This window comes from Pygoscelis adeliae, unplaced genomic scaffold, assembly GCF_000699105.1.
Source record: "Pygoscelis adeliae isolate BGI_AS28 unplaced genomic scaffold, ASM69910v1 Scaffold298, whole genome shotgun sequence".
NCBI lineage: Eukaryota > Metazoa > Chordata > Aves > Sphenisciformes > Spheniscidae > Pygoscelis > Pygoscelis adeliae.
The window spans coordinates 854,619-878,847 of record NW_008825303.1 but is presented as its reverse complement, the minus strand read 5'-3'; the positions used below and the strand labels follow the sequence as shown (position 1 = coordinate 878,847).

Here is a 24,229-nt window from a genome sequence, read left to right as displayed (position 1 = left end):
TACTTTTTTCAGCTTTATGTGGTTGAGCAGCACTTATCAAATTCCAGCTGTGTGAAGTGGCAGACATTTGCAGTGAGAATTCTGCTGTATGACTGTCTTGTCAAAGAGTATCAAGTTATGTTCAAGGTCCGAGACCTCTTTAATCCTTAAATTGTCTGGGACCAGTATACCTGAGAGACTGCCTCAAGATCCATGACGAACGTTGTTGTCAACAGGCTGAGGTTAGCATAATGCTAACGCTTGTCTATGCAGAAAACAGGCCTTTCTCAACATGGCTTGTTGCAGAACAGGAACAGGCTGCCATGGAAAGGAGAGTTGCCAGCCGCATTACCTTTTGCTTCATCTTCATGCAGGTCTTCGGCCTTGCCTTCTCCAAAGGCCTGTATGTGAGAAAAGCCCCCACCAAAAGCAGCAGGATGGCTGCATGCAGAAGGAAGCAACAGAGCATGCCATACTCGCAGTCACATTAGTTAGTACATAGCTGGTAGGCATTTAACACTGCGGTAAGAGGCAGACATATCCATCGAGAATTCCTCCATCAGAGTGACTGTACTTTCCCAGGAATAAATGCAAACGTGAGTTATTAGGAGAAAAAGTCCTTTGTGTACCTCCAGCAGTCAGAACAACAGATGCTAGCCTGATAGCGAGAAATACGTGTGCAGTTCCTTACGTTTTAGAACAAACAGTTTTCCTTCGAATTCTATATAAATTGAGTTCTCTGGGAGCTCTGTGCAATCCTCGATCTGCTTCTGAGAATCCCACCAGAACGGTCAGCCTCTGGTGGGAAAGGGCAGAAAGGAAGGCAAGCAGGCAAGTATGCTCAGCACACTGAAACCCGTTTGAACCTTGAAAGCAGAGTGCATGAATAAGTAAGACAGTGGCCCAATGAATGGTTAGGCATTTTCTCCTTCTCTTCGAGTAGCAGAATAAAGTTTTCTGGCCATACAATTTCAGGCAGATTTTTAAAGCCAGTGGATATCAACTTAGTTAACTAAGTTATTTCCCTTTCAGGAGGAGAATAACTCTGAAGCTCACTCTTCTTTAATGCCAGAGCCCAGATGACCTGCAAGCAGTGACAGATAGGGGAGTGCTAGTGGGCACAAGTCACAGGAAGAGTTTAAATGATCACGGCCTAGACAGCACTTAAAATGCCGTACTGTAGCAGATGGATTTTGTTTGTGCTACACTCTTCCACAGTAATGTAAACAAAGTCTCACCCAACAGAACTATTTTGGCTGGTGAAAACGTTGGCATAGCTTGGCTTCTGCCAAATAAGCCAGGTGTGTATTGGTATGTTTTTTTTCCCAGCTTTTCTGTGGCTATGATCTCTGCAGGTTTGAGCATGCTTAGATTGCTCTTCATGTTATGCTAAACCTTCTTTTGTAAAAAGTACTTTGCTATGAAGACCTAATTCCCAGTCCTGCGCTCCGATTCCTGGAGCCGATGTCCTGCACCAACAGACAGTCCCAGAGAAGTCAGTGAGGTTCCGCACAGGTGCTACAGACCCATCCATGTGCATCAGATTGCAGGATCAGGGCCTTAGTCATCAGAAGTGAACAGATGTGCTGCTGCCCTCTCAAGCCAGGCCTGCAAGAATGAGCTGCAGGCAGCAATAGCAGCAGCAGCAGCAGCAAAGTGGAATGTTTTCAGCCCCTTCTGTTTTCCACTCCAGTTTGGTGTGAACTTTGATGTTACTTACGTTTAAATACTAATAACTACCAGAAATGCTATTTATTTAAAACCTGAAGTGACGTTTTAGTCACAAAGACCTACTTTGCAATCTTAATCTGTATCATGTATGCAATCACAGACAAGCTCTTGTCAAATTGACTTTTGCTGATGCTGCTGCTCTTCTACAGGTTTGTGACCCTTGCATCTCACCTAATTGAAAGTTTTCTGACCAGTTTTTGTTGTTACATTGCATTTCATATAAGTAGAATTGAAGATTTGTAATAAAGCCAATTAGTGTTTCTTGAAAAGTTTTCATTTCCCGCCTTGCTATGATGTTACTGGCTGGTTTTATGAAGTTAGTATCTATGTTTTGCACAAACATCATTGAGTACTCCCAACCCGTCAACCTGTTTAGCTGAATTTGAATCTGCCTTTAAAAAATAAAATTTAATACCCCCTCTTCTTTCCCCCCCCTAGTGAAAAAAATAAGTTTTGAGCCAGGCTCTGTTTTATACTTTATCTAGGAGGGCTCCTGTGGCTTATTATAAATAAAATAAATTTTAAGAGAGGTTTCTTTCTATCCGACCATCGCTGATGCCCAGTGTACAACATATAATGGGGGAAAAGGGAAGATGAGATTAATCATATACGGCTTTTACTCAGAAGCATGGATGAAGAATGACACAAAGACTGTACCACGACTCAGAAATAAAAGTTTATTCTCCTGTGTAAGATTGGAAATAGTACTATTGTAGTAGCACTACTGAAAAAACTAGTATCTGTATGGAGCACTTCCTCAACCATTAGTTGTGGGAACCCGTTAACAACCTTTTGCTCTGTATTAGGGACCATGCTGAGAAAGGAGACTGGTTTGTACACACCTATATTCTTTTCTCATAGCTGCAAGCTGAATCCAGTTCAGCATTGTCAGAAAATACCCGAATGCTTCAAAAGGACATAGCAAAGCATCTAGTTTGAAATGAAGTTTTTGTGAATGAACTATGTCTTTTAATTTGCAGATGCAGTTACTTGCTTTTGCTGTCAATAGTGTCAGTTCATGCCCAACTGACTCACAAATGCATTAGTGGGATCCCTCTCTTTACTTGACTGTACACAGTTGGTCTCATAAAACCATCCATGCAGGGCATTTCTGGGCTTTCATCATATTTTCAAAGGTTTATAGGTACCGGCTTTTGTCTCTTGTGTCTTTCAAGACCTAAGATGGTCTTGTTCATTTTAACTACAAGGAACTTCCGTGCTTGTTACTTCAGAAAACACTACCTGGTGTATTGTCACTTCCCATCTTGCATTACTTTTGTTCATTCGTTTCATTCATTCACTTTCTTTGCTAGCCAATTTTCCATTACTCCTACTGAACATGGAGTGTCATATTGGCGTTGCAAACATTTCCCTTGAATTCATGCTTTTGAAGTTTTTCTTTTTTAATTTTTTGCCTAGCCAATTTCAAGCAAAACATGTTAGAAAAGAGATGAGCCATGTTACAGAAAGGGCTAGTCAGAAGCCTTGTATAACCTGGTAAACACAGTCTTGCTCCTGTCTTTATTACATATGTAAAACTGAACATTTTTTCTCTGTTTTCAGTGGTGCTATAACTTTGTTATCAAATACTTCATCAACAAAGTTTATTAAACAATATTGTCGCAGCACTCTGCTCCCTTTACAACTAAAATAGGTGCTCATTGTCAAAAAGGGTTAAAAATCCAATTTGAATGTTCACCGGTCTTTCATATGACAGTGTATTTTTCTGATGTTTCTTTGAAGCAAATTTGCAATAGTTTGCTTTAGAAAACAGTAAAAGAATGAACCCTCTCCACCTAATTGTTAATGGCTCAGAATATTGCAAAACTTAATGATACGTGGAAGTCTTTAAGTATTAGCCATAAATCATGAGATTATGAATAAGCCTTTGTTGTCACAGGCTTGCATACAGTCATTCCAAAACGTCTGCCATTAGGATGCAGCAAGGCAGCTGTCAGCTGTTTTCTTGTAATTAAACAGCCAATGAGCAGCTAATTAAGACATATGTGTATACAGAAGTGGAAGTGGGTATGTTAATGAACTGTAGGAATCAATTCATTAAATGAAAATTTGTCAAAAGACCAAACATGAGATCAGCATTTCAGCCTGTGCCGCAGTGGAGAGGGAGTCTGTGCTGTGCCATTTGGGACATCAGGGAAGCACAACTGGCTTTTCCCCTCCTAAGGAGCAAGCTTAGGCACAAACATCTGTAATACCGAGCCACTGAGCAGTGAAGGTATTGAAACTATTAATAGACTTTGCGAAAACTGCTATTTACATTTCAAAGTTCTTTTTTAACGAGTTGTTATTCAAACTGACTTGCAGATGAAAAGTTCTTGCGCCCTTTTTTCCCAAACTTGATTTCTTGGCAGCATATGAAAAACCATATATTGTGTTGTATATAAATAGGAGTCTGAAATGCAGAGATGAAGCTATGGCTTGTAATCTGCTCTACTCTTCTTCTGGCACTGTGTTAATACATCTACATAAAAAGGGAGACATGCAGAGCTCAACGACGCCTCATCAAAATCAGCTGGATCTTTATACTGACATCAGACGGCGGCAGGGCTCCACGCACTCACAGGAGCGCTCTCTGCCAGAGACCTTGGTTCAGGCCATGCCATCGGTCAGAGTGGTGTAACACGGTGATGTTTTTCAGTGCAGGAGTAGTTTTGTTTGTGTGTTTGATCAAGAGGGGTCCACTCTGCCTGTGGCGCATTAGGCAATCGTCTGAATGTGAAATAATGGTTGTGAACATGCATGCAATTAAGAGCATGTGGCCTGGGCTGGTTTGCATAATGCTTGAATGTATACACGTGTACCCTGCATGCATCCACCTCCTCCTTCCTGGTGGAAAAATTACAGCTAGCTCTGTGCCTCTGGCAAAAGAGGGGAAATAGAACAACAGAATACAGCATCTCTCCTTCTCTTCTTCTAATAAAAGGGGGAAAAAACCCAACCGAGGAAGAAACTATATTTACTTTCAGAAGGCTCCTGTAATAGGGGCTTTCCCACGTCTTACAATGATATGGGAGCCCAAGGACCCCCAAAAGGTTAGAAAACTCACAGATAAATGACAACAATATAGAAGAACTTTGAGAGTAAAAGACACTCAGTTTAACTTCATTGTCAATTCAATCCCAAATCTCGGATTTCTGACCTATTTCTGAGCTCTGGACAAGTTTAGATTCATTTCTGAAGTTTGAGGCAAGGGTTTTTTCGCTTTAGCTACCGCTGATGTTTTCAACGTGCCCACATAACGTTGTAGGGTTTGTTTTTAAAAGCACTCTACTACATCTCTGGTTTGTAAAGTGCAAGTGCTTTTAAAGGCCCCAGTTTCAGGCAGTTCTGCTCTATTGAAAATTTAGCTTCAAGCTGTAACTTAGCTGCTATATTGTACACTAAAATGTATTGAGCAGCTGTGTCTCTAGGGAAAATCTGGAAAAGCAAACAGCCCAGTATTTTCTCCATTATAATACTAAAAATAATCCTCAGCTTGACAAGAATATTCTTAATAAAGAGAAATATGCCAAACTGGCAATACAGACTCAGTATACGTCCCAGCTGAAGGAAAACGTATAGATCTTTGGGGTTATTGGGCCAGGTTCACTTTACATATTGATTAAGCTGACTTTCGGGATGTCAGCGATGGCAGAAGATACAGTTCATATGTGAGCATGTCATTCAGTGCAACTCTTAAAGTGTTTGGAGAACTGAAATTTTAAGGGACTGATAATGCAGAGATACAGAACCTTGATCAGTAAGTCACCGGTCAGGTCGATACCTAATCCTGTTTTTCTAGTGAATCGCATTGTATTTGCATGTGTACTTGCACTGGAGTGACAGGCTCCACTAAGGGTGCTAACAGAACTGGAAATTAAGCTATCTACTTACCTAGGAGTTGGTTCCTCCAGAGGGATCAGTCATAATGTTGGAATGTAGAAATTTCCATGGTATTTCAGGTTTTCTTTAGGGTGAAATGCCCTCCATCAGAGCTCAATATGTGCAATACTTTCAGTCTCAGGGACGATCATCTCCCTATTGACAAACATTAAAAAACAGTTGAAAGTTCAATCATAGAGGAACAAAGACCAGAATAAATGGGTGAGAAACAATGTACAGGAAGACAGGATTAAAGACAGGCATCTTCAGTTTCCTCGGGGTTTTTTTGTACTCCATGCTTCCCCATTAAAGCTTTAATAAAAGGGGTATAATCGATGAAGACTGGTGCCCTCCTCATAAGATGGAGCGGAGGGCTTTATCTCAGTGTTTTGTCATGTTTCTGTCTGCAGGTTTGCTAGGAAATCTCTTACTTGTCATGCAGAAGTCCTTCCTGTTGTTTATTTCACCAAGTGTCTAGACAGAGTCATGTGCCGAGGGACTCCAGAATGTGGCCTTCGAATAAAGAAAAAATTGGTAAAAGTCCAGCTTTAATTAAAAGGTGCCCAGCCTTTCTGAGGAAGTATTTTCTTTGCAGCGCTGTTAATTAATCCATTATGTGGCAACATAAAACTAAAATACTGTGCTCGCTGATCTCAAATACCTCTTTAGAATGACTACATCTTTGCAGAATCCTTGTGAAGTAGGTATTACACACGCACCAGCTTATGTTTGGACAGTCTGTGGCAAAAAGATGAAATGAACTTCAAAGCAAACAGCTGGCATAGTGGTTAATAACATGCACCATTCTGATGGAGAGAATGAAGTTGTAACTACTGCGTAACCTTCCAGCGCTAACTTCCTTTGGAGATGGGTCTACCCATTGCAGTTCACTCAGAAAAGAGAGAATACATAAAATCTGTTTCGGCTTCACACCTCCTTAAAACTCTAAATGCTGCACCGAGTTGAACAAAACCTCGGTTGTCAGCATCAAACTAATTAAGAAAAAATATTTTAAAACATTGTTCTTTGTAGAAGGAACTGCCCAGCATCATGCTCTGTATTTTTAAACACATACACACATTGGTAAGGCTGAACATCAGAGCCTGCTATGGTCATCTCCAAAGAGCAGAACAGGGTAGCAGCTGTTGACTTCACTAGCCCTTGAATCCTCCCTGTTTTGGAGAACTGTGCTGACCCAGGAAAGATAGGAAATCAAGGAAATCTAGGTCTATAGTTAGTTTTATCACATTTGGGAAGAATCGGTGTACCGTAAGTAATACGGGATCTGTAAAATCGGTGAAAAAATGTGTAATGCCTTTATGTGTCATAACACTTTTTTATGAATTGTTTCCTACTAGTTACAGGTTTTTGTTTGCTTCTAGGAGAGAAAAAAAAATCCACCTCTTAACTTCCTTTAGTTGACTATAGTGCACTTGAACTTCATTTTCTGTTAGGTATGCTACCTTTCAGAGCCTTTATTTGCTCCACCAGTTAACAGCTTCTTGATTTGTATTTTGCAATTCTATTACAGGGCTTTTTCAGGAGGAGTCAGCAAAGCAACGCTACGTACTCCTGTCCTCGTCAGAAGAACTGTTTGATTGACCGAACTAGTAGAAACCGCTGCCAGCACTGTCGATTACAGAAATGCCTTGCTGTGGGGATGTCTCGAGATGGTAAGCTCTGCTAACACATAGCTTAATTGCAAAAAGTAAAATAATGTTTAGTACACTGTGTGTTCAACTAAAACAACGTAGGATTTGAAAGTTAATTGTACATCCGGCTGATAGTTGAGATCATTGAGTGGTTTTCATATGTTGCTATGTATTCACATAAATCTATATAAATCAGGGCATGTATGAAGTTCTTGGATTTATTTTGTTTCCTACTCATCTATTATAGTTCCCAGTTACGAGCTTTGCCTCTGGTCACTCCTTGAAGATGCATTTTTTAGTCTAATGTTAATACTTTTTCTATGTGTTCATTCCAATTTAAGTGACATACTATAGTTGCAAGTAACACTGCCATATTGGTACAGATCAGAACTGTTTCACGATATATAGAGAAGTTTAAACGTGTGTATAATGAATAATGGAAAAAATGCAAAGAGAAGACAGTGCAGTGTTTCTTCAAAGATAGAATTCTGAAGAAAATGTGTTCCAGTGCTGTTAATATTAAGCTCAAGATTACACCTAGTGTAATGACGAAAACCCACCTCTGTAAAATGGAAGCTTATGTAACTCAATTAGAACTGGATTTGCAGCTGATATTTGCACACCTCCCCCACAGATGTAATAAAGCTGCCATCGCTTCCCCAATTTGAAGGTCTGACTCAGTCTTCCCCCGCAATAGCGACAGCAACGCTACATGTTCTACAAATACATACGCATTACTCTGTGTACATGAGGCCCAATTAATGAGATCATGTTCCGATTGCATTTACTTCTTGAATTACGATGTCTTAATTTTTTTATTGGGCATGAAACTAAAAACCTGAAACGGTTGATCGTGTAATGACTAGGCCCTCCGACATGTTTGCTTTCCTGTAGAAAAGTACAAGGTGGTAGCCATCTTCCTAAACGATGAGGCTTTTACAGCTGATACAGGTCCCAGAAATCACATACCATCTTCTCAGGAATTCCCTGGATGTGCCGAACCAGTTGCTTCTGGCTTACGCTTAATAGTAATACTTCTCAAAGTAGTAATAATTTTGTGGAGAGTTATACATGCGTGCACGTGCGCACACACATACATATAGTTTTAACAATAATTCACCGGGTAAACGTTTCTGCTCGTCACAGTAAGCTGCACTGCAAGCAGGTTCTGTGGTTCTTCCACTGTGCTTCGGTCCTAATATCAATAAAGTTTGCTTTTGATACTCTTTGAGATAGACCCCACATGTTTATACCTAACTCTAGGTTCACTCTGTAGTATGAATATACAGGTAGTAGGAATTGGACAGTTCATCTCAGGCCAGCATATTCTGGTTTAGCTTCTACTTTTCCAGGTAGGATTTGAATGCTGAAGAGATGCGTCTGTCAACTGCGGTAGATATATAAGAGAAAATCTTTTCAGCATAGAAGTGGAAAGTTAATGAATTAAGCTAAAACGGTGACTTCTAACGGTCCATTTAAGTAGCATGTTAAAACGGTCTTTTACAGAGTAGATGCTGCAGCTATATGTTACCTGTAACTGACAGAAGTGATTCTTAGGTCTGCCCATCCTGCTGGTTTGCCTTTTAGACTGTGTCCTTACATGTAGTATTTAAAGACCCAAGACAATTAGAATGCAGTAGTGGATTTGCAGAAATGTAATATATTGTGTGTCTGTATTTCAGCTGTAAAGTTTGGTCGAATGTCAAAAAAGCAGAGGGACAGCCTGTATGCGGAGGTGCAGAAACATCGAATGCAGCAGCAGCAGCGAGATCATCAGCAGCAACCAGGAGAGGCAGAACCACTAACACCAACATACAATATCACCACCAATGGGTTAACAGAGCTACATGATGACCTCAGTAATTACATTGATGGGCATACCCCTGAAGGTAGCAAAGCAGACTCTGCAGTTAGCAGCTTCTACTTAGACATACAGCCTTCTCCAGATCAGTCGGGTCTTGATATTAATGGAATCAAACCAGAACCAATATGTGACTACACACCAGCATCGGGCTTCTTCCCTTATTGTTCTTTTACAAATGGGGAGACCTCTCCAACTGTGTCCATGGCAGAATTAGGTAATGAGAGAGAAAAGCTTCCATTGTAATTGTCTTAATAGTACCCTTTGGATTAAAGTGACACATTTAGGCAGCTGATAGTGAGAATGCTGCTTCAGTACAGCCGTGAGCACGTATGGGCATTCTTCTGTGACGTGCACGATATCCTAACCGGGGGTACGTGGTGAACACCTTACGGAACTGGACTAAAAATGCCTGGATCTTGTGGTTGATCAGCTCTAGTAGTGTTGCTTTTCTTTTCAGTCCTTGTAACAGAACCCTTTGAATACTGATTAACAAGCTAATTTTTAGTGCTGAGCAAACAGAGTATTTCGTAATTTGCAGATTATTTTTGAACATTTTATCTTCTTTTTCATTACCTCAGTACTCTTATTTTCTAACAAAAAGTGATGAGGCTGATTTTCTTCTGCTCTTTGCCTGTACCTGGGAAATATGAAACCAAAGCACCGGTCTAATCTGAGGGCAGTTCTCCTTGCCACTGGTTGAAGAGAATCTGGCCCCAGATACATCAGAAAATTTTTGAATGTAGCAAGTTTTGATACTTTCCCTAAGAGCCTTATAAGGACCACATTAACGGGCACGTTTTCCTTTAAACTCTTCCCTGAATGATTACACTGGGGCTGAATTCCACAACTGTGACTTGTCAACATCCGAGACTCGAGTTAGAGCGTGCTGTGTGAACTGGTGATAAGCAAACTGGAACAGGACATTAGAGAAGTGGCTTTAAGAGTCTGTTACTTATAGAAGCAGTCAGGCGTTTAAAACAGTGATTTTGCTTGCTTAAGCAACACTTTTGCTAATTATTCCATTATGGAAACCTAAAAATAGTTTGAAAAATCGGGTATTCCAAGTTAAGTTCTTCTCTTTTTGCTAACTTCTTTTAATTAAAGGCAAGTACATGATACGAAATTTTGCTTGGTTTATTGTAGTTTATGTTCTTTTGAGAAATTTTGCAGAGGGGAAGGGACAAGAAGGCTTACTTCTTAATGTCCTTATGTTGCAGAATGCAGTTCTCTGCGATATAATTTGTTATGACAGCCAAAATATTGTGTCTGGCCTGAGTTCAAATAAGTCCCTTACAGATAAGTAAAAATGAGAAGAAAAATTAGGATAAAGGCTATGCTACCAGCTTTGTCTCAATCAAGGGGTTGTTAATATTCTCGTGGGAGTTATTAAAAGATCTATGTTAAACCCACAGGAAAAAGAAAGGGTTTTTCCTTCCTAGGCCAGGTGTTGAGTTTGGAACACTGGCCTAAAATAAGTTTGTCATGCTGCTTACCTTTATTTACATAGTTCTTGCATTTAAGCCCTACAGAGCGTGATTTGGGTGCCCAGCATTGACATTGCCAAACAATGTTTGAAGAATGTTTGTCTTCCAGACTAAGGTTTCAATTTAGAAAGGTGTGGCTGTTCAATGAAAGTATTTAGGTGTGTGCTGAAATACAGTCCAGAACTGAGGCTGAGGTTTGTGAATAACACCGTAATATTTCACCTTCGGTATCCTGCAAGGGCACAGGTATAATGCTGTCAGTTGCTGCTAGTGAGAGCAAGTGTTTTAAGTACACACTTGTAAAGAAAAAAAAAAATTGCCCTGGAATACATGAAAGCTATGATGACAACCAAAGTATAAGCGACTTTATATAATCTACATTATTGATTGCTCAGGTAGTGCATATAATCTGCTTTTACCTCAGCTGTATGCTAAATACTTTCCAGGTGGTATCTTATATCAAACTATTAATGCAGTAAGTACGATACTCAACAGACTGATTGGTCCAGCAGTTCAATTTTAAAGAGTTGGGTTTGGTCGTTATTAAACAAAGCAAGTTTCACAGAAGACCCAACGCTCGAGTCCCTCAGAATACCCCCACGTTGTTAATGACCACCGTTCTTGTTCATTTTAAGCCTTCCTTTTCAGTGGCCTAACCTGCAAAAGCACCAGCTGCAGAATTGTGTGACAAGTCACCAGGCCTCTACTTGTCACTTGCTAAAATAGGAGAACAGACGCCTGTGAAGAGTCAGGGTAGAAAAGAGAAAGACAAAGTAGAAGTGGAATTCTGATGTCTAAATGCTGTTCATGCTTTTGAAGGTGTTCCTAAAGGTTAATGGAATCAAGTTTTATTAATAAATATAAACCTGCCTTACGGGTCTTTTAACCAAGTATAACAGCAGCAAGTAGCTTATTTGGAAGTAAAATGTTGTATGGAAATTTTAAATCATGTGCAGTTAACTAAGCGACTACTCTAAAGCTGAGGAAAAAAGACCTTTGAGTCTTCAGTGTGTTACATTAATTATCTGGATTCTCTACTAAGTGTATTTTCCCAGTATTTTTTTAATGATATGAGAGTAGAAGAGAAACGAAACTTTCCCCTCACAGGCAGCCTCACTAGACAGGTGCTAACTATCTGTATTTCTTTATTAGAAAGCTTCTGTTGTATAAAACACAAATGATTTTAGCTTTTGAAGATCTACTGCCTGGTTGGCAGTGCTATATTCCCTACGCATGATACACAGTGTCCTGTCTCAAGCAAGGCTGTCCCCACAGAGATTCTTGTACTCTAAACTTGAGGAGTCCATCACCTCGCTCATTCGGATTTTTCTCCTATGGCTCTACTTAATAGTGTAATTCTCAGTCCAGGTTTCAAAGCTGTCTTTACCTTACTAAAGGCAGCAAGGCCACTTACTGAATTTGCAGTGGTTCGAATGCTCCCAGGTTTCACCAAGTTTGCCTTTATTTTGCAAGATTTTGATCTTGCAAGCTTTCTTGCGCACCCACTGCTGTGTGGGAGAGAAGTTTGTCCCCAGCAGAAGTTTATTTATTCAAAAATAAACTCAAGTTCACCTAAACATCTTATAACGTAGCGGAAGGACTCTGCTTGGTGTTCCTGCATTAAAATCTCAGACCTGCTTTGCGAGAGGGCGAGCGGGGCGCGTGTGTGTGCACAGAGTGCCCTCTAACGGATGCGCCGGAGGAGCCGGGCCAGCTGTGTCAAGAACCAGGTTTCTGCTTTGTTTTCCTGGAGTCTGTTAGCGGTTGGCATTAGATGTGTTTATTTGCATAAAGCAAAATCCAAGGAGATCTGAAATGAAACCATTTTTTTTCCTAACAGCTGACCCTCTCCCCGCGCCACACACCCCACCCCCCCCCCCCCCTTGCAGCTGGAATATGTTATCTTTCTCACAGCTGTGTCAAGAACCAGGTTTCTGCTTTGTTTTCCTGGAGTCTGTTAGCGGTTGGCATTAGATGTGTTTATTTGCATAAAGCAAAATCCAAGGAGATCTGAAATGAAACCATTTTTTTTCCTAACAGCTGACCCTCTCCCCGCGCCACACACCCCACCCCCCCCCCCCCCTTGCAGCTGGAATATGTTATCTTTCTCATGTCTGAAGGTATAGCTTTTATTTTTTAATTTAACACGTGTCACTTTCTGGTCTTTCTTTTAGAACATCTTGCACAGAATATTTCCAAGTCACACATGGAAACTTGCCAGTACTTGAGAGAGGAGCTACAGCAGATAACATGGCAGACTTTTCTGCAGGAGGAAATTGAGAACTATCAGAACAAGGTATAAAAGCATGCCAAACTATGGCATGCTTTTTTTAAAGCATGGTATTTCCATAACACACTGCAAAATGCACTTTTTCACTGCTTTCTGTTTACTATCAGGAATGTATATTTCTGTGTGTTTTCAAAAAAATAATACGCTAGAATCAAAAGCGGCAGGACGGTTAGGATATCCTTTGCATTTGTGATTTTTACAGGTACAGGAAAAGGCAAAGCCATACTCCTAAAATCTATCTGTCTGTGACTGATAAACAAGGATAAGAAACTAGAGAAATTTTTTCAATCCTAAATGGCACATTATTTTCATTTCTTAATTTGTAATCTCCCGGATCAGCAACACCACCAAAAAAAGCTGAAGCCACCAAGTTTTATAATTTTACATGGTGTGTTTTGTTTTGCGCTTATAAACACAGAACTCTGTCAGATTTCCAGCCTTTGATGCCTGGTTGTAATCCTGATTCATTCGACAGTTGTCACTCAGTGTTTCAGTTTCACCTATAGAATAGCAGCACACTGCTGCTGTACCACCAGTGGGTATTGTAAGATTTAATTGATGGTTGTATTTCCAATATGCCTTCCATCCACAAACTACTACCAAATGGCTACTTCTTGAAAACTGTCTTGGGAAGCGCACTACTAAAGCACGCTGTTCTTTGAACATATTTTTCATTTCCACAACAAAATATTTAGCCTTTAAGAATATCATTTTTTCCACTCATTCGGTAAGCTCATTCTGAATTATTATCAACATAAGAAAAAATGACTACTTGCATGCCTCCTTTATGTTGTCAACGAGATGGTCTTCATATATGTATATCTTTATATGTATCTTTATGAGGACGAGCTAGTTAGATAATTTACATTCAGTACAAAATACAGAAGTTGGTAGGAAAAATGTGATTATACACTGCTAGCGTAAACTGGCATTTTCTTTTGATGCAGTGAATAAAATTCCCACTGAAATCACCAGAATCGTTATACTTTGACATTTTTGGCTTATGAAGTAAAACCACTCCAACCTGGATCTCTTCTGACACCGCTGAAGAAGTCTTACGTGTTTGCATTGTCACTCATCCACATGAGGCTTTGGCTTTGAGGTTAATTCCCCTGGTCTTACGAGCAGACTGTAGGCAGGAGTGCTGGAGAGAATTCACTCTGCTTTTTTTTTCAGCTCAGTCTTACTTTATGAAAATGGGCTTTCCAAACCTTGATTAGTAATTTTTCAATTTTTCTTCTCTCTCAAACAGCAAAGGGAGGTAATGTGGCAGTTATGCGCAGTCAAAATAACAGAAGCTATACAGTATGTAGTGGAATTTGCCAAACGCATTGATGGCTTTATGGAACTGTGTCAAAACGATCAAATTGTGCTTTTAAAAGCAGGTATGTGGGTCAGTTTTAAGGTCTGCTTCTATTAGTTTTGACTGAGGAAGGTGTTACCTGTATACGGTGACTGTATACACGTATAAGCATATGTTGTACAACGATCATTTAAAATAATACAGGGGAAAACCCTTACAGATTTTCTGTGTCTGTTTGAAGTACTATACCTTCTTAGTTGCTCTGCATAGAACAAGTTCAAGTCTGCGTATGAAATTTTCATTCTGAACAAAGGGAGCAATGAGTGTGTAAAGATGGAAAAGTTGGATTCAAGTTTTTTATTTTGGCTTACTAATAGCGAACAACCTATTTCAAGGTAAAAATCCAGATTGTTCTATGCAAGATGTTTTAGAAGTACAAATACTGGACAAAGTTGTCAAAGCTTCGTGAACATAAATCTAAATGAGCTGCTTTGACTTCAGAGACTTCATTACTCTAACAAAAATTTACTAGAGTTTATTAGCATTAACTAAGTTGCTTTAGCAAAAACTTCTAAAGGGGTTTATGGGAATTCTTTTAGTTCGACTGGCAAATCAAACTATGCTCTGTTACACCACAGAAACCTACTACCCTACTCGATTGATACTTGAAGGCAGAGCGTAGGAAATTTTTAAATCCTCACTTGCTCTTTGCAACTGAAGTCTCTACTTAAATAGTCAAACGTACATTGTTTCTGTTTTAGGGTCTTTAGAGGTTGTGTTCATCAGAATGTGCCGTGCCTTTGACTCCCAGAACAACACAGTCTACTTTGATGGCAAGTATGCTAGCCCAGAGGTTTTCAAGTCCTTAGGTAAGGAAATGTCAAGTGTTGTATCTTAAAAAAACAGAATAAAAATAATAAGGTGGAAAAGCAAGGGGCAGCTGCTTTGAAAAATTCAGGCTGTAGTATTCAAATAAAAGAGTTCCAAAGCTCAAACTGCTTATTTTGCAAGCAGTCATGCTGGCTCTGTTTGAGGCCAAGCTGATTCCAGGAGTTAAAACAGCTTAACTCCATGCAGTAAAGGACTGTTGGTGTTGAAATTCAACACTCAGATCAGCGTAGAGCAGTTTGGACACACTTGCTAAGAACAGAAGCCCAGATTTCATATCTAGTGTAACGTTTTATGTATCCTGTTGGAAAGGGCAGCAGATTTTAAGCTAATTTTGGATAGACTGACGTTACTGCTTTGAAGATGTTAGTAGTGTTTTGTAATATGCAAAGTCCAGTTATTTCCAGGCAAAATACTGTAAATCAATTTTTATATTAAACCGCAGTTCATAATTTTGAGAATTTTTTCTGTATATTTTTGCTAATTTTAAAAGGATGCATTTCACTGGGTATAGACTTGGGATGTATGCCATTTTGGAGGGCAGTGAAAATACGGCAGCGGAGAATGCTGTACAATTACTGAAGTATTCTCTGCCTTTCTAAAACACCGAAAACAGGTACAAGGTCTGACTGCAGACAATTCAGAGAATGCAGTATCAGATGTGGGTTCCAATGAAACATAACTTTAGTCTGTTACCAACTACATCCAGAAATTTAGGCTGGGTTGGGGCTGAGATCTGCAAAGGACAGCCCTCTTCCATCAGGTTGCAATCCCCTTCAAAGCAGGGCTCCACTTCCGCAAACTGCGTAACAGCATGTGTAACAGCAGCAGTAACCTGACTTACACCTGTGTGAGCAAGAGAACGGATGAAAGGAGACAGAGTTCCTTTTCTGCATGAAAAGCTTTCAGACCTTGGCTTCTCCCTTTGCTCCTGCATGTACCTTGTATGCATCTCTCCCCTCCCTCTTCTGTGTATTCAGTAGTCTTAAAATCAGCACTTTTCAAATACACGTTCGAAACCTTCAGTCCACAGTGACATGAGAAAGTTCCATTTAGAACAGAAAAGCTAAACCAATTTTGAGCTTGAAAATGGCTTGGGCTTTATCCGTATTTATCCCAGAAGAACCAAATGTGGAAAAGATACAGCGTGCAAAACCTTCAACGTACTGGCTGTCAGGGTGTGGGAGCTGGGGACTCATGGGAATGGGGTATAAAGCTCAAGCATGAGTGAGGTCTCACTACCATCCCTCCACAGTCCTTAAGGAGAAGACCATTCACCTATGAAGTGTTTTACATCCATTTTTCACTTCTATCAGAATAAATCAACAACTCTGTAGCTCTGAAGGAGCTTTAAACAATGTGGCATGAGCTGTACCTTCTCTTTGGCAGGTTGTGAAGACTTCATTAGTTTTGTGTTTGAATTTGGAAAAAGCTTATGTTCTATGCACCTGACAGAAGATGAGATAGCTTTGTTTTCTGCGTTTGTTTTAATGTCGGCAGGTAAGAGATAAAGGTTTGCTCTAGGTTTATTTGGTAGAGGTTGTTTTTATTTTGAAGTCTTTTTAATGATAATGTTAAGACTATTGGACAGTGTGAAATGGCATCATCTTTTTCAGTGTCTCCTTCTTGGCCAGAATTTTTATTTTAATAAACACATTGAAGCTATGAATCTAGGAATAAATTTGTTAAGTTGGAAATCCTAATCTAAGCCCTTGTTTTCCAAATTTTCACCTTGTTGAGGACTCAGCTTGTTTGGGAAAGCTTAAATGCATGTGAGTGAGATCACTGGGTCAATCTAGGTGAGACAGGCAGAAGGTAGCCACTGAATTTATGTAGTCAGCTTTCAATGTATGTGAGCTTGCATCTGTAGCAGAATTATCTCAAGCACATGACAGAGCGCTTCCGGTGTCACCGCAGGTCTGTTAAGCGGGGTTGCCATTTCAGCGTGGTACAAAGGTACCAAGGAAGCTTAGGTATCTGTCCCCATCGTGAAACTGGGTACGCCGGGAACTATGGCGTCAGACATACAGGTCACCCCAAGAGTCAGCCTGGGTCTACCATACCCATGACTGAAATAACTTAATAATCTCAAGTAGATACGCACAGTACTCCAGGTTCTGGGAAGGCTCAGTAGGTCGGGTGAAACAAGATACCAGTGCAGAAAGTCAGTCCGTGTCTGGCATAACACCCAAGGAAATAAATGCTGGTTTTAGACTGCAGTATAGTGGACTCGGGAGTGGTGGCGGAAGAGTCTGTTAGCAACAGTGGGTTTATTGAGACTGTCATAAATACATCCTCATGCTGTTTGCCAGATCGGAAGTATGTTAGCCCTGTGTCTTAGTATGTAAGCCACAGAATCCCACAGTTCTGCCACACAGAGGATGCAGCAGCTAATACTACTTTTTCTGCTAGGAAGTTTAGGAGCTTCTTTTTTTATAATAGCCGAATATTTGCTTCTGATTTTTCTGTATGTCGCTGTAGATCTTAGCAGGAAAATCCACTCCAACTACTTGTTCATTATGTGATCTATTCGTTCCCCACTAAAAAGTTGCTAGCTTCATTTTGTAAATACCCTGCATTTTACAGACCTTATTAGCACATGATTAATAAATCTTACTCAGATACACTGCATTCTTCTAATTAAGGGCTTTATAAAAGTAATTTTAGATGCACGTAATAAATATACTCCAAAACCTATTAATTTTGAAACTCATTTTCTGTATAAGAGTATATAAGAAGTGGAAGGAAGGTTGCAAACAAGAAAGATGAACCTGTAAGACTTAGTGCTTCCTGGTGCACTGTGATTGATGTGTGCAGTACTAGAGGTGTTAACTCCGTTTATATTTAGATCGCTCATGGCTTCAGGAGAAAGTAAAAATTGAAAAACTCCAACAGAAGATCCAGCTAGCACTTCAGCACGTCCTACAGAAGAACCACCGAGAAGATGGAATTCTAACAAAGGTAAGCCTCGTACTGTGCCGTGTCACGTGACTGTAAAAGTATGCTTTCTTATGAACGGTATCCTAATGACGGTGTAAAAGCTTTTACGCAGTTAATTTGCAATTATTTGTTAATTTATAAACCCCGAATTCTTTGTTCAAAACCAAGGTGCTTAACTGAAACTATTTACTAAAATCTAGAAGGGTGAAATGATGATGTACTAGTGACCAAGGTTGATAATGCTCTGGAAAGTAGTATTTTAATGCTGAACTTCATGAAAAGCGATGAAGGTTTTTATCCTGTTCCCCCTACACAATGTTTCTGCCACACGGAATACTATTTCAGTTCTACAACACGCATGTCTTAATCCTTGTGAAATCTCTGCCTGCGTGACAGTTAAGTTGTTATAACATGCAATACCCAAACTAACCTTGTTTTTCAGTCTTCCATGAGAAGTTCCCCACGCAGACTTTTTCTCAGCGGTTCTTCCAAATATCGATGCCTAGGGAAGAGAAAAGAGATACTACATTCTATTACGCTAATCTAAAGTATCTTCACTTAATTTTTAAAAAATGGAAAAATGGTGTGGTGTTAAAAAAAAAAACAAACAAACTCTGAAGAACCGGGGAAGGATAGGCACTTCCTTACAGAGGTAGTTCCTTTTAGAACTCTACACAGCCAGAAAGCTTATGCTTAGTTTCACACCACAGAATTAATTACAATAGAAGCAGGATGGTCCAGCCCAGGCTTTGCAGGTTGTCCTCATTTCAAATCCTAGCTCATATAATTCTTTTCCCAGCGTATACTTTGGATACCTTTGTTGGAAGAAAGTTTCTTCCATGTGCTTTGATAAAAATAATTTACTCGGTAAGTTCAGGGAGTACTGTAGCGATATTTTTGAATTACGGATTTTTCTGGTCTGTTCCTTTTCACCTTGTTTGGCAATAAATTAAAACAGACTAATCAACTGCATTGCCAGTTCCCTCCATAATAGTCACGGTGGGTTTAAAAGTAGTTAGGACTGCCTTCTTCCAACGCAACGACTAAGTTGCATGAATTAAGATCCAGCCATGAAATACTTCTGTATCAATCCAGTACTTGGTAGGCAAGTGAGGAAACCTAAGGATGCATTTTCCTAGGAACTTAAAGAAAAGACCATTTCACAAATAGCACATTAATCCATTACTTAAATAGCTTTTTAGTGGCTTCCTTTTTTTTTTTTTAAATCTAACCTAACAAACATTGATGACTACGCATCTGAAACGTCATTGTTAAGGTAGACAACTGAAGTGAACTCAAAGTGTTTGAGAGCTTTAATCCTAAGAGCAAGACTGGGAGGCCTGGTTCCATATATATGACCATATGACTTCTGTTCATTTTTTTACAGTTAATATGCAAAGTGTCTACTTTAAGAGCACTGTGTGGACGACATACAGAAAAGCTTATGGCATTTAAAGCAATATACCCAGACATTGTACGACTTCATTTTCCTCCACTTTACAAGGAGTTGTTCACTTCTGAATTTGAGCCAGCGATGCAAATTGATGGGTAAACGTATCACCTAAGCACTTCTAGAATGTCCGAAGTACAAACATTAAAACAAAAGAAAGGAAAAGAAAAAAAAAAAAAAGAAAAAAAAAGAAAGAAAACCAAGACACTTTATATGGCCCTGCACAGACCTAGGGAGCCAACACACTGCACATCTCTTGGCGGTCGGGGTCAGGCGAAGGATGGGAAACAATGAAACAAAGTTGAACTTGTTTTTCTCATGCATATGATTTCCATTATGCCTACAAATATGGACCCTTTTTCTGTCTCAGCTTCTCAATCCCTGACCTCTGTTTACACAGACTGAGGGTACTAATGTCAGAAGGTTGTTTTCTCTTGTAGTTCACTGCCCAGACTTTTGACAGAACAATCAATTTGTTGATCAGAACAGAGAGTCCACCTAGTAATCGGCGACTGGTGTGCATTGCAGAGATTTCAGCATCAGTTTGCACAACTTGCTCATTGTTTCATGAAGGACAATTTTTTTCACCTACCACTGTTTGCCAGTAGACAGAACGGCATGAAAAGGGTCCATAGCAATAGCAACAATAGCATTATAATATATTACAGGGTAAATGGGCATGAAGACTATATATAGCAAAAGAGATATTGTTTATATATTGTTTTAATTAATATAAAATGTAGTTACTGGTATAGCTTTTCTTGTTGAATTGATAAGGCACTTTCATTTTGCACCTTTTTCTTTAAATTAAATGCTAGCGTGTTCATTGTTGTGTTGCATGTGCACCAGAAATTCAAGTTTAACTGAAAAAGGTTTGGCAGGTACTGGTACATTGGGAGGTATTTATGCTGCTGTTTTCCATGTGACTTTTAAAGAGAGGCTGGTCATATCCTGAAATGGTTACACAGATTTTTTTAAAGAGTTGAAAATAATGACAATTTTGTAAATTAAAATCAGCTTTTCAGCTGTTAATTTCTAAGGTACTTTTATTTTCAGTCTTTCAAACCTGGATGTTTAAAATTACGTGCCTAAATTCAGATTTAGGTGCGCAAGTCAAAAGCCTCATTTTCAAAGGTGCTGAGCTTCCGTGGTCAAAGTTAAACTAAGCAATTACAGATCATTTACGAATGAGTAACATAGCATCCTTGAAAATCAGGCTATTAAATAAAGTGTATTTCTGCCCACCCTAAATCCAGGTTTGAAGGTATTTACTCAAGTCTGTATCTACAGTAAAAGTATGTGTGTATGACATGTATGGGGAAAGGTAATTTTGATACATAATATTACATACTTTTGTACTCCATATCGTAAACAATGCCTTCAAACTCCAAACTCTAGCCTACCAAAACCCATAGGAGGTTTGTCTTTGGCTTCAGTGAGATGAGACACTGACCCACGTTCTTCCAGCATCCAGCAGTTCAATTTCAGGTAGCTGGACAGAGAAGTTCATTGCTCTCCTTATTTAAAAAGATGCACTTTAAAGTTTATCAGATGAGGACAGACTAACCAAGTAAAGGCACACTGTTGCTAGAAGGCGTTGTTTTGTGCTCGGTATAATGCCTGGAAATCATTAATATCATAAATCTGCATTCTGTAACTCTGAAATTGTGATTCCCGTATTGCATAACCAGCCAATAAGCCGAATCTTGCAGTCTTTATTAATAACCATTCCCTTTAGGAAGAACACTGAACAAATTGGGCAAGTTAACCGAGTTCTGAAGGAAGCAGATTCACAGTAAACGACATCACAAAATAAACTGTGGCTGTCTGAGCCAGAGGTGCATACCTGGTTCGGATGAGATGAGGATGTATAACTGGATGCCTTGTAGGCCTACACAAACGAAGTTTCTGATGAAGTACGTAAGACAAAGCCAGGAACTTTAAAAAAGGAAAAGGAACGAGACAGAATGCGCTCCACTGCTTTAATTTCCAAGGATAAACAATCTCTTACGCATGTTATAGTTGCTGAGAAGTAACAGAAGTGAAGAGAAGCACACTGAAGCCTAACTATTGTAAAAAGGAGAACTAGGTCAGTGGGGTGTTATAAGCAAATAGAGTTTTATTCTGTGATTTGAACACGTTTCCTCTGGGGTCAAATTGAGACATTTAGCTGTGACACCTGTTAAAAATTTTACAGTCTGCCACATCAGGGAAGCTTATAGCTATCACTCATCTCTGTGGTTTGAAAGGAGGGGGAGACGAGCATCGTATGTTTCCCCTTCCGAGCAGGATGGGATGGGAACACCTGCGCCTCCGTGAGCACTGGGGTGGAGGCATGAGAGGGCTTTTGGAAAAAGTCCATAGAGCCATCCTTTTACTGCTCCATCCTGCCTGCTCCCAAAGGGGCGGCTCACAGCCCAGCACATGCTCTCTCCAGCCTCACTGAAACACTTTTCCTAGAATCATTGTTTACTTTATTGGAGTAACTGGCATGATATGGTACTTTAATTCTAATGTGTGTTCCTGTTTTTAAAGCAACCCTTTTAACTAACAAACGTTTTCTGAATGTGACCAGCCTTAGGTGCTAGTCCTGTAAAGATCAACTAAACTTAATTTCAGTGTCAACTAATGAATAATGAAGTAAGACCTGTACTTTTTTAGAGAGCGAGATACACCTCCTACTTCTGACAATAAGTAGATTACCAGGCAAAATGTTTTGGGATTAATTTTCAGTCACGTCCTTCTCTTACCTTCTCCTGATGAACTCTACCAGGCGTCTAGGTGCCAGTGGTTTTGTTTGGTATCTAGTTCAGCATATTTACACCCGTAAGTCATTGACAACACAGATTTTTGGGGCATTTACTAATAAAATACATAACCATAAAAAGGTTCCAGATAGGGCCTTAGCTGAAAGCCCTTTGCATCTGAAAACAGCTTGTGACGTGATCTTCCAGGCCAGAAAGTGCCGTCATTTTTGTCCGTGGGAGCTCCTGTGTGCTGGCACCTTGTTAAATCAGGCTGTGCATACGTACTCCAAGTAACTCTGCTTTCCCGATCACAGTTGACAGCCGCTTGGCAGTAGAATATTGTTTTTGTTTTGCTCTTCATAGACAGGGGAAAAAGGGGGTACAGCATGGCAGGTGTACTGATAAGACTTCTGGTGCCAAGGAGGGTTTTATGAAAGGGGACGTAGAATACCGTTGGAGTGGCTGGTCCAAGCAACGGCCATGTAAGACCCCAACGCAGCAGAGAAAATGCACTCTGCAGAACCCCTGGGACTATGGCCTGGTATCAGACGATCAACCGAATATTCAGTTAAAAACATATTCGGGGTCAATGGATATGCACGTGAGTATTTCCATAATCCGCCCAGTTCACTACAAACAAAAACAGGAGGATAGCTGAAGATAAAGGAATAATGTCTTGGTTTTGAATGATCTGTTCCTTAAAAGTCTGCAAAGAGGTTTTCATTGGGTGTTACATCTATCTGCAGAGATGTTTTCTGGCTTTCTAGGAAAGGGATACTATACTGTACTGTCATTCGAACCACCCTAACGTACTTCAACATCTCCAGCATTGGTTGACGTTTTAAAAACTATGGGATTAGGTGAGAAGGGAGGCTGGTTTTAAGTTTGGTTGTTCTTTATTAAAGCTTATCTATCTTAGTATGGATACCAAGATATCTGTGTGTGTATGTGCACCTGTGTGTGTGTGTGTGTGTGTGTGAGAGTACATTTGTGTGCGCACATGAATATATGCGTGGGTACGTGTGAGCGGCTGCTTCTAGGCTGTTAAGTGTCAATGGAATAAAGAAAATGTATTCAAAATACTTAAGTCAAAAATAGAAGGTGGAAAAAAGATTTATTCTATACAAAGCCTTGTCTGGACCACTTTAGAGAGACTTCTATTTTTTTAACCCTTCTATAAATGTTTGATGGCACTTGAAATATTCCTGCAATAAAATGTGATTTGTGTAAACATTAAAAAAAAGATTTTGTAATGTGAAACAATGAAAGAAAGTAATGTAATTTTTCTAAAAAACAAAAAAAAACAAACGAACGAACTTTGTATTATTTTCTTGATGGAATTTGTCTATTTGTCTTTGGAAAACTTTTTATTTCATTGAATGTGCCATAGTAGAGGTGTGTTTTTCTTTTTCTTTCTTTTTTTCGTTTTTTACATTTTAGATCAAAGGAATAGCTGTGTTCCGACATTCCAAAATGCAAGATGACGTAGCAGTCATGATTAAAAGGTTTGATTAGTAAGCTTCAATCATTGTTGCTTTTTTTGCACATGTTCTTCATTCCTCTACAGTGCAATATGTACATAGAGCACTTGCGGGTGTAACCTTGATCCCTCAGGGAAAAATACATATTTGTACAGGATTTTTCTTTTTTTTCCTTTTTTCTTTTTTTTTTCTTTTGCTAAGGAATGTCGATTGAATCACTTGTCTGTTGTTGAGGGGCAGCCAGATAATAATCCTAAGCCACTGTCACAAAACATTGATTGTTTAAATTTTGTTCCCTTTTATTATTTAAAAAAGAAAAATAAAAGTTATTTTCTGACAGTTCTTTGTGCTGATTGGTGAAAAAAAGGGTAAATAGATAAGCACCTTACGATTGACTTAACTGTGAATGACAATCCATCTCGTTATCAACAACAGAAGCCCTATCATTTTGGAGCTGGGGTTAAGAGTCAGAAACTAATGTGCTCAGGGATCTTCTAAAACTCTTCAACAGGGTGGCCAGCGCTACTGGCGGAACAAA

General features: G+C 39.5%; 1 protein-coding gene across 2 annotated transcripts in view; it reads left to right on the top strand.

The window, feature by feature from the left end:
- The window catches only part of RORA (RAR-related orphan receptor A), a 116,785-nt gene extending 92,556 nt beyond the window's left edge, over nucleotides 1-24,229 (top strand). The window contains exons 3-10 of one of the 2 annotated variants that reach the window (XM_009330047.1): nucleotides 7,124-7,265; nucleotides 8,927-9,322; nucleotides 12,767-12,888; nucleotides 14,135-14,267; nucleotides 14,947-15,054; nucleotides 16,463-16,573; nucleotides 17,922-18,034; nucleotides 19,401-24,229. In XM_009330047.1, coding sequence (XP_009328322.1) covers nucleotides 7,253-7,265; nucleotides 8,927-9,322; nucleotides 12,767-12,888; nucleotides 14,135-14,267; nucleotides 14,947-15,054; nucleotides 16,463-16,573; nucleotides 17,922-18,034; nucleotides 19,401-19,565 — 1,161 coding nt within the window. In that variant the 5' untranslated portion in view covers nucleotides 7,124-7,252 and the 3' untranslated portion in view covers nucleotides 19,566-24,229. Of the gene's footprint in view, nucleotides 1-7,123; nucleotides 7,266-8,926; nucleotides 9,323-12,766; nucleotides 12,889-14,134; nucleotides 14,268-14,946; nucleotides 15,055-16,462; nucleotides 16,574-17,921; nucleotides 18,035-19,400 lie in introns of those variants that run through there. The other variant, XM_009330046.1, reaches the window with a different exon arrangement.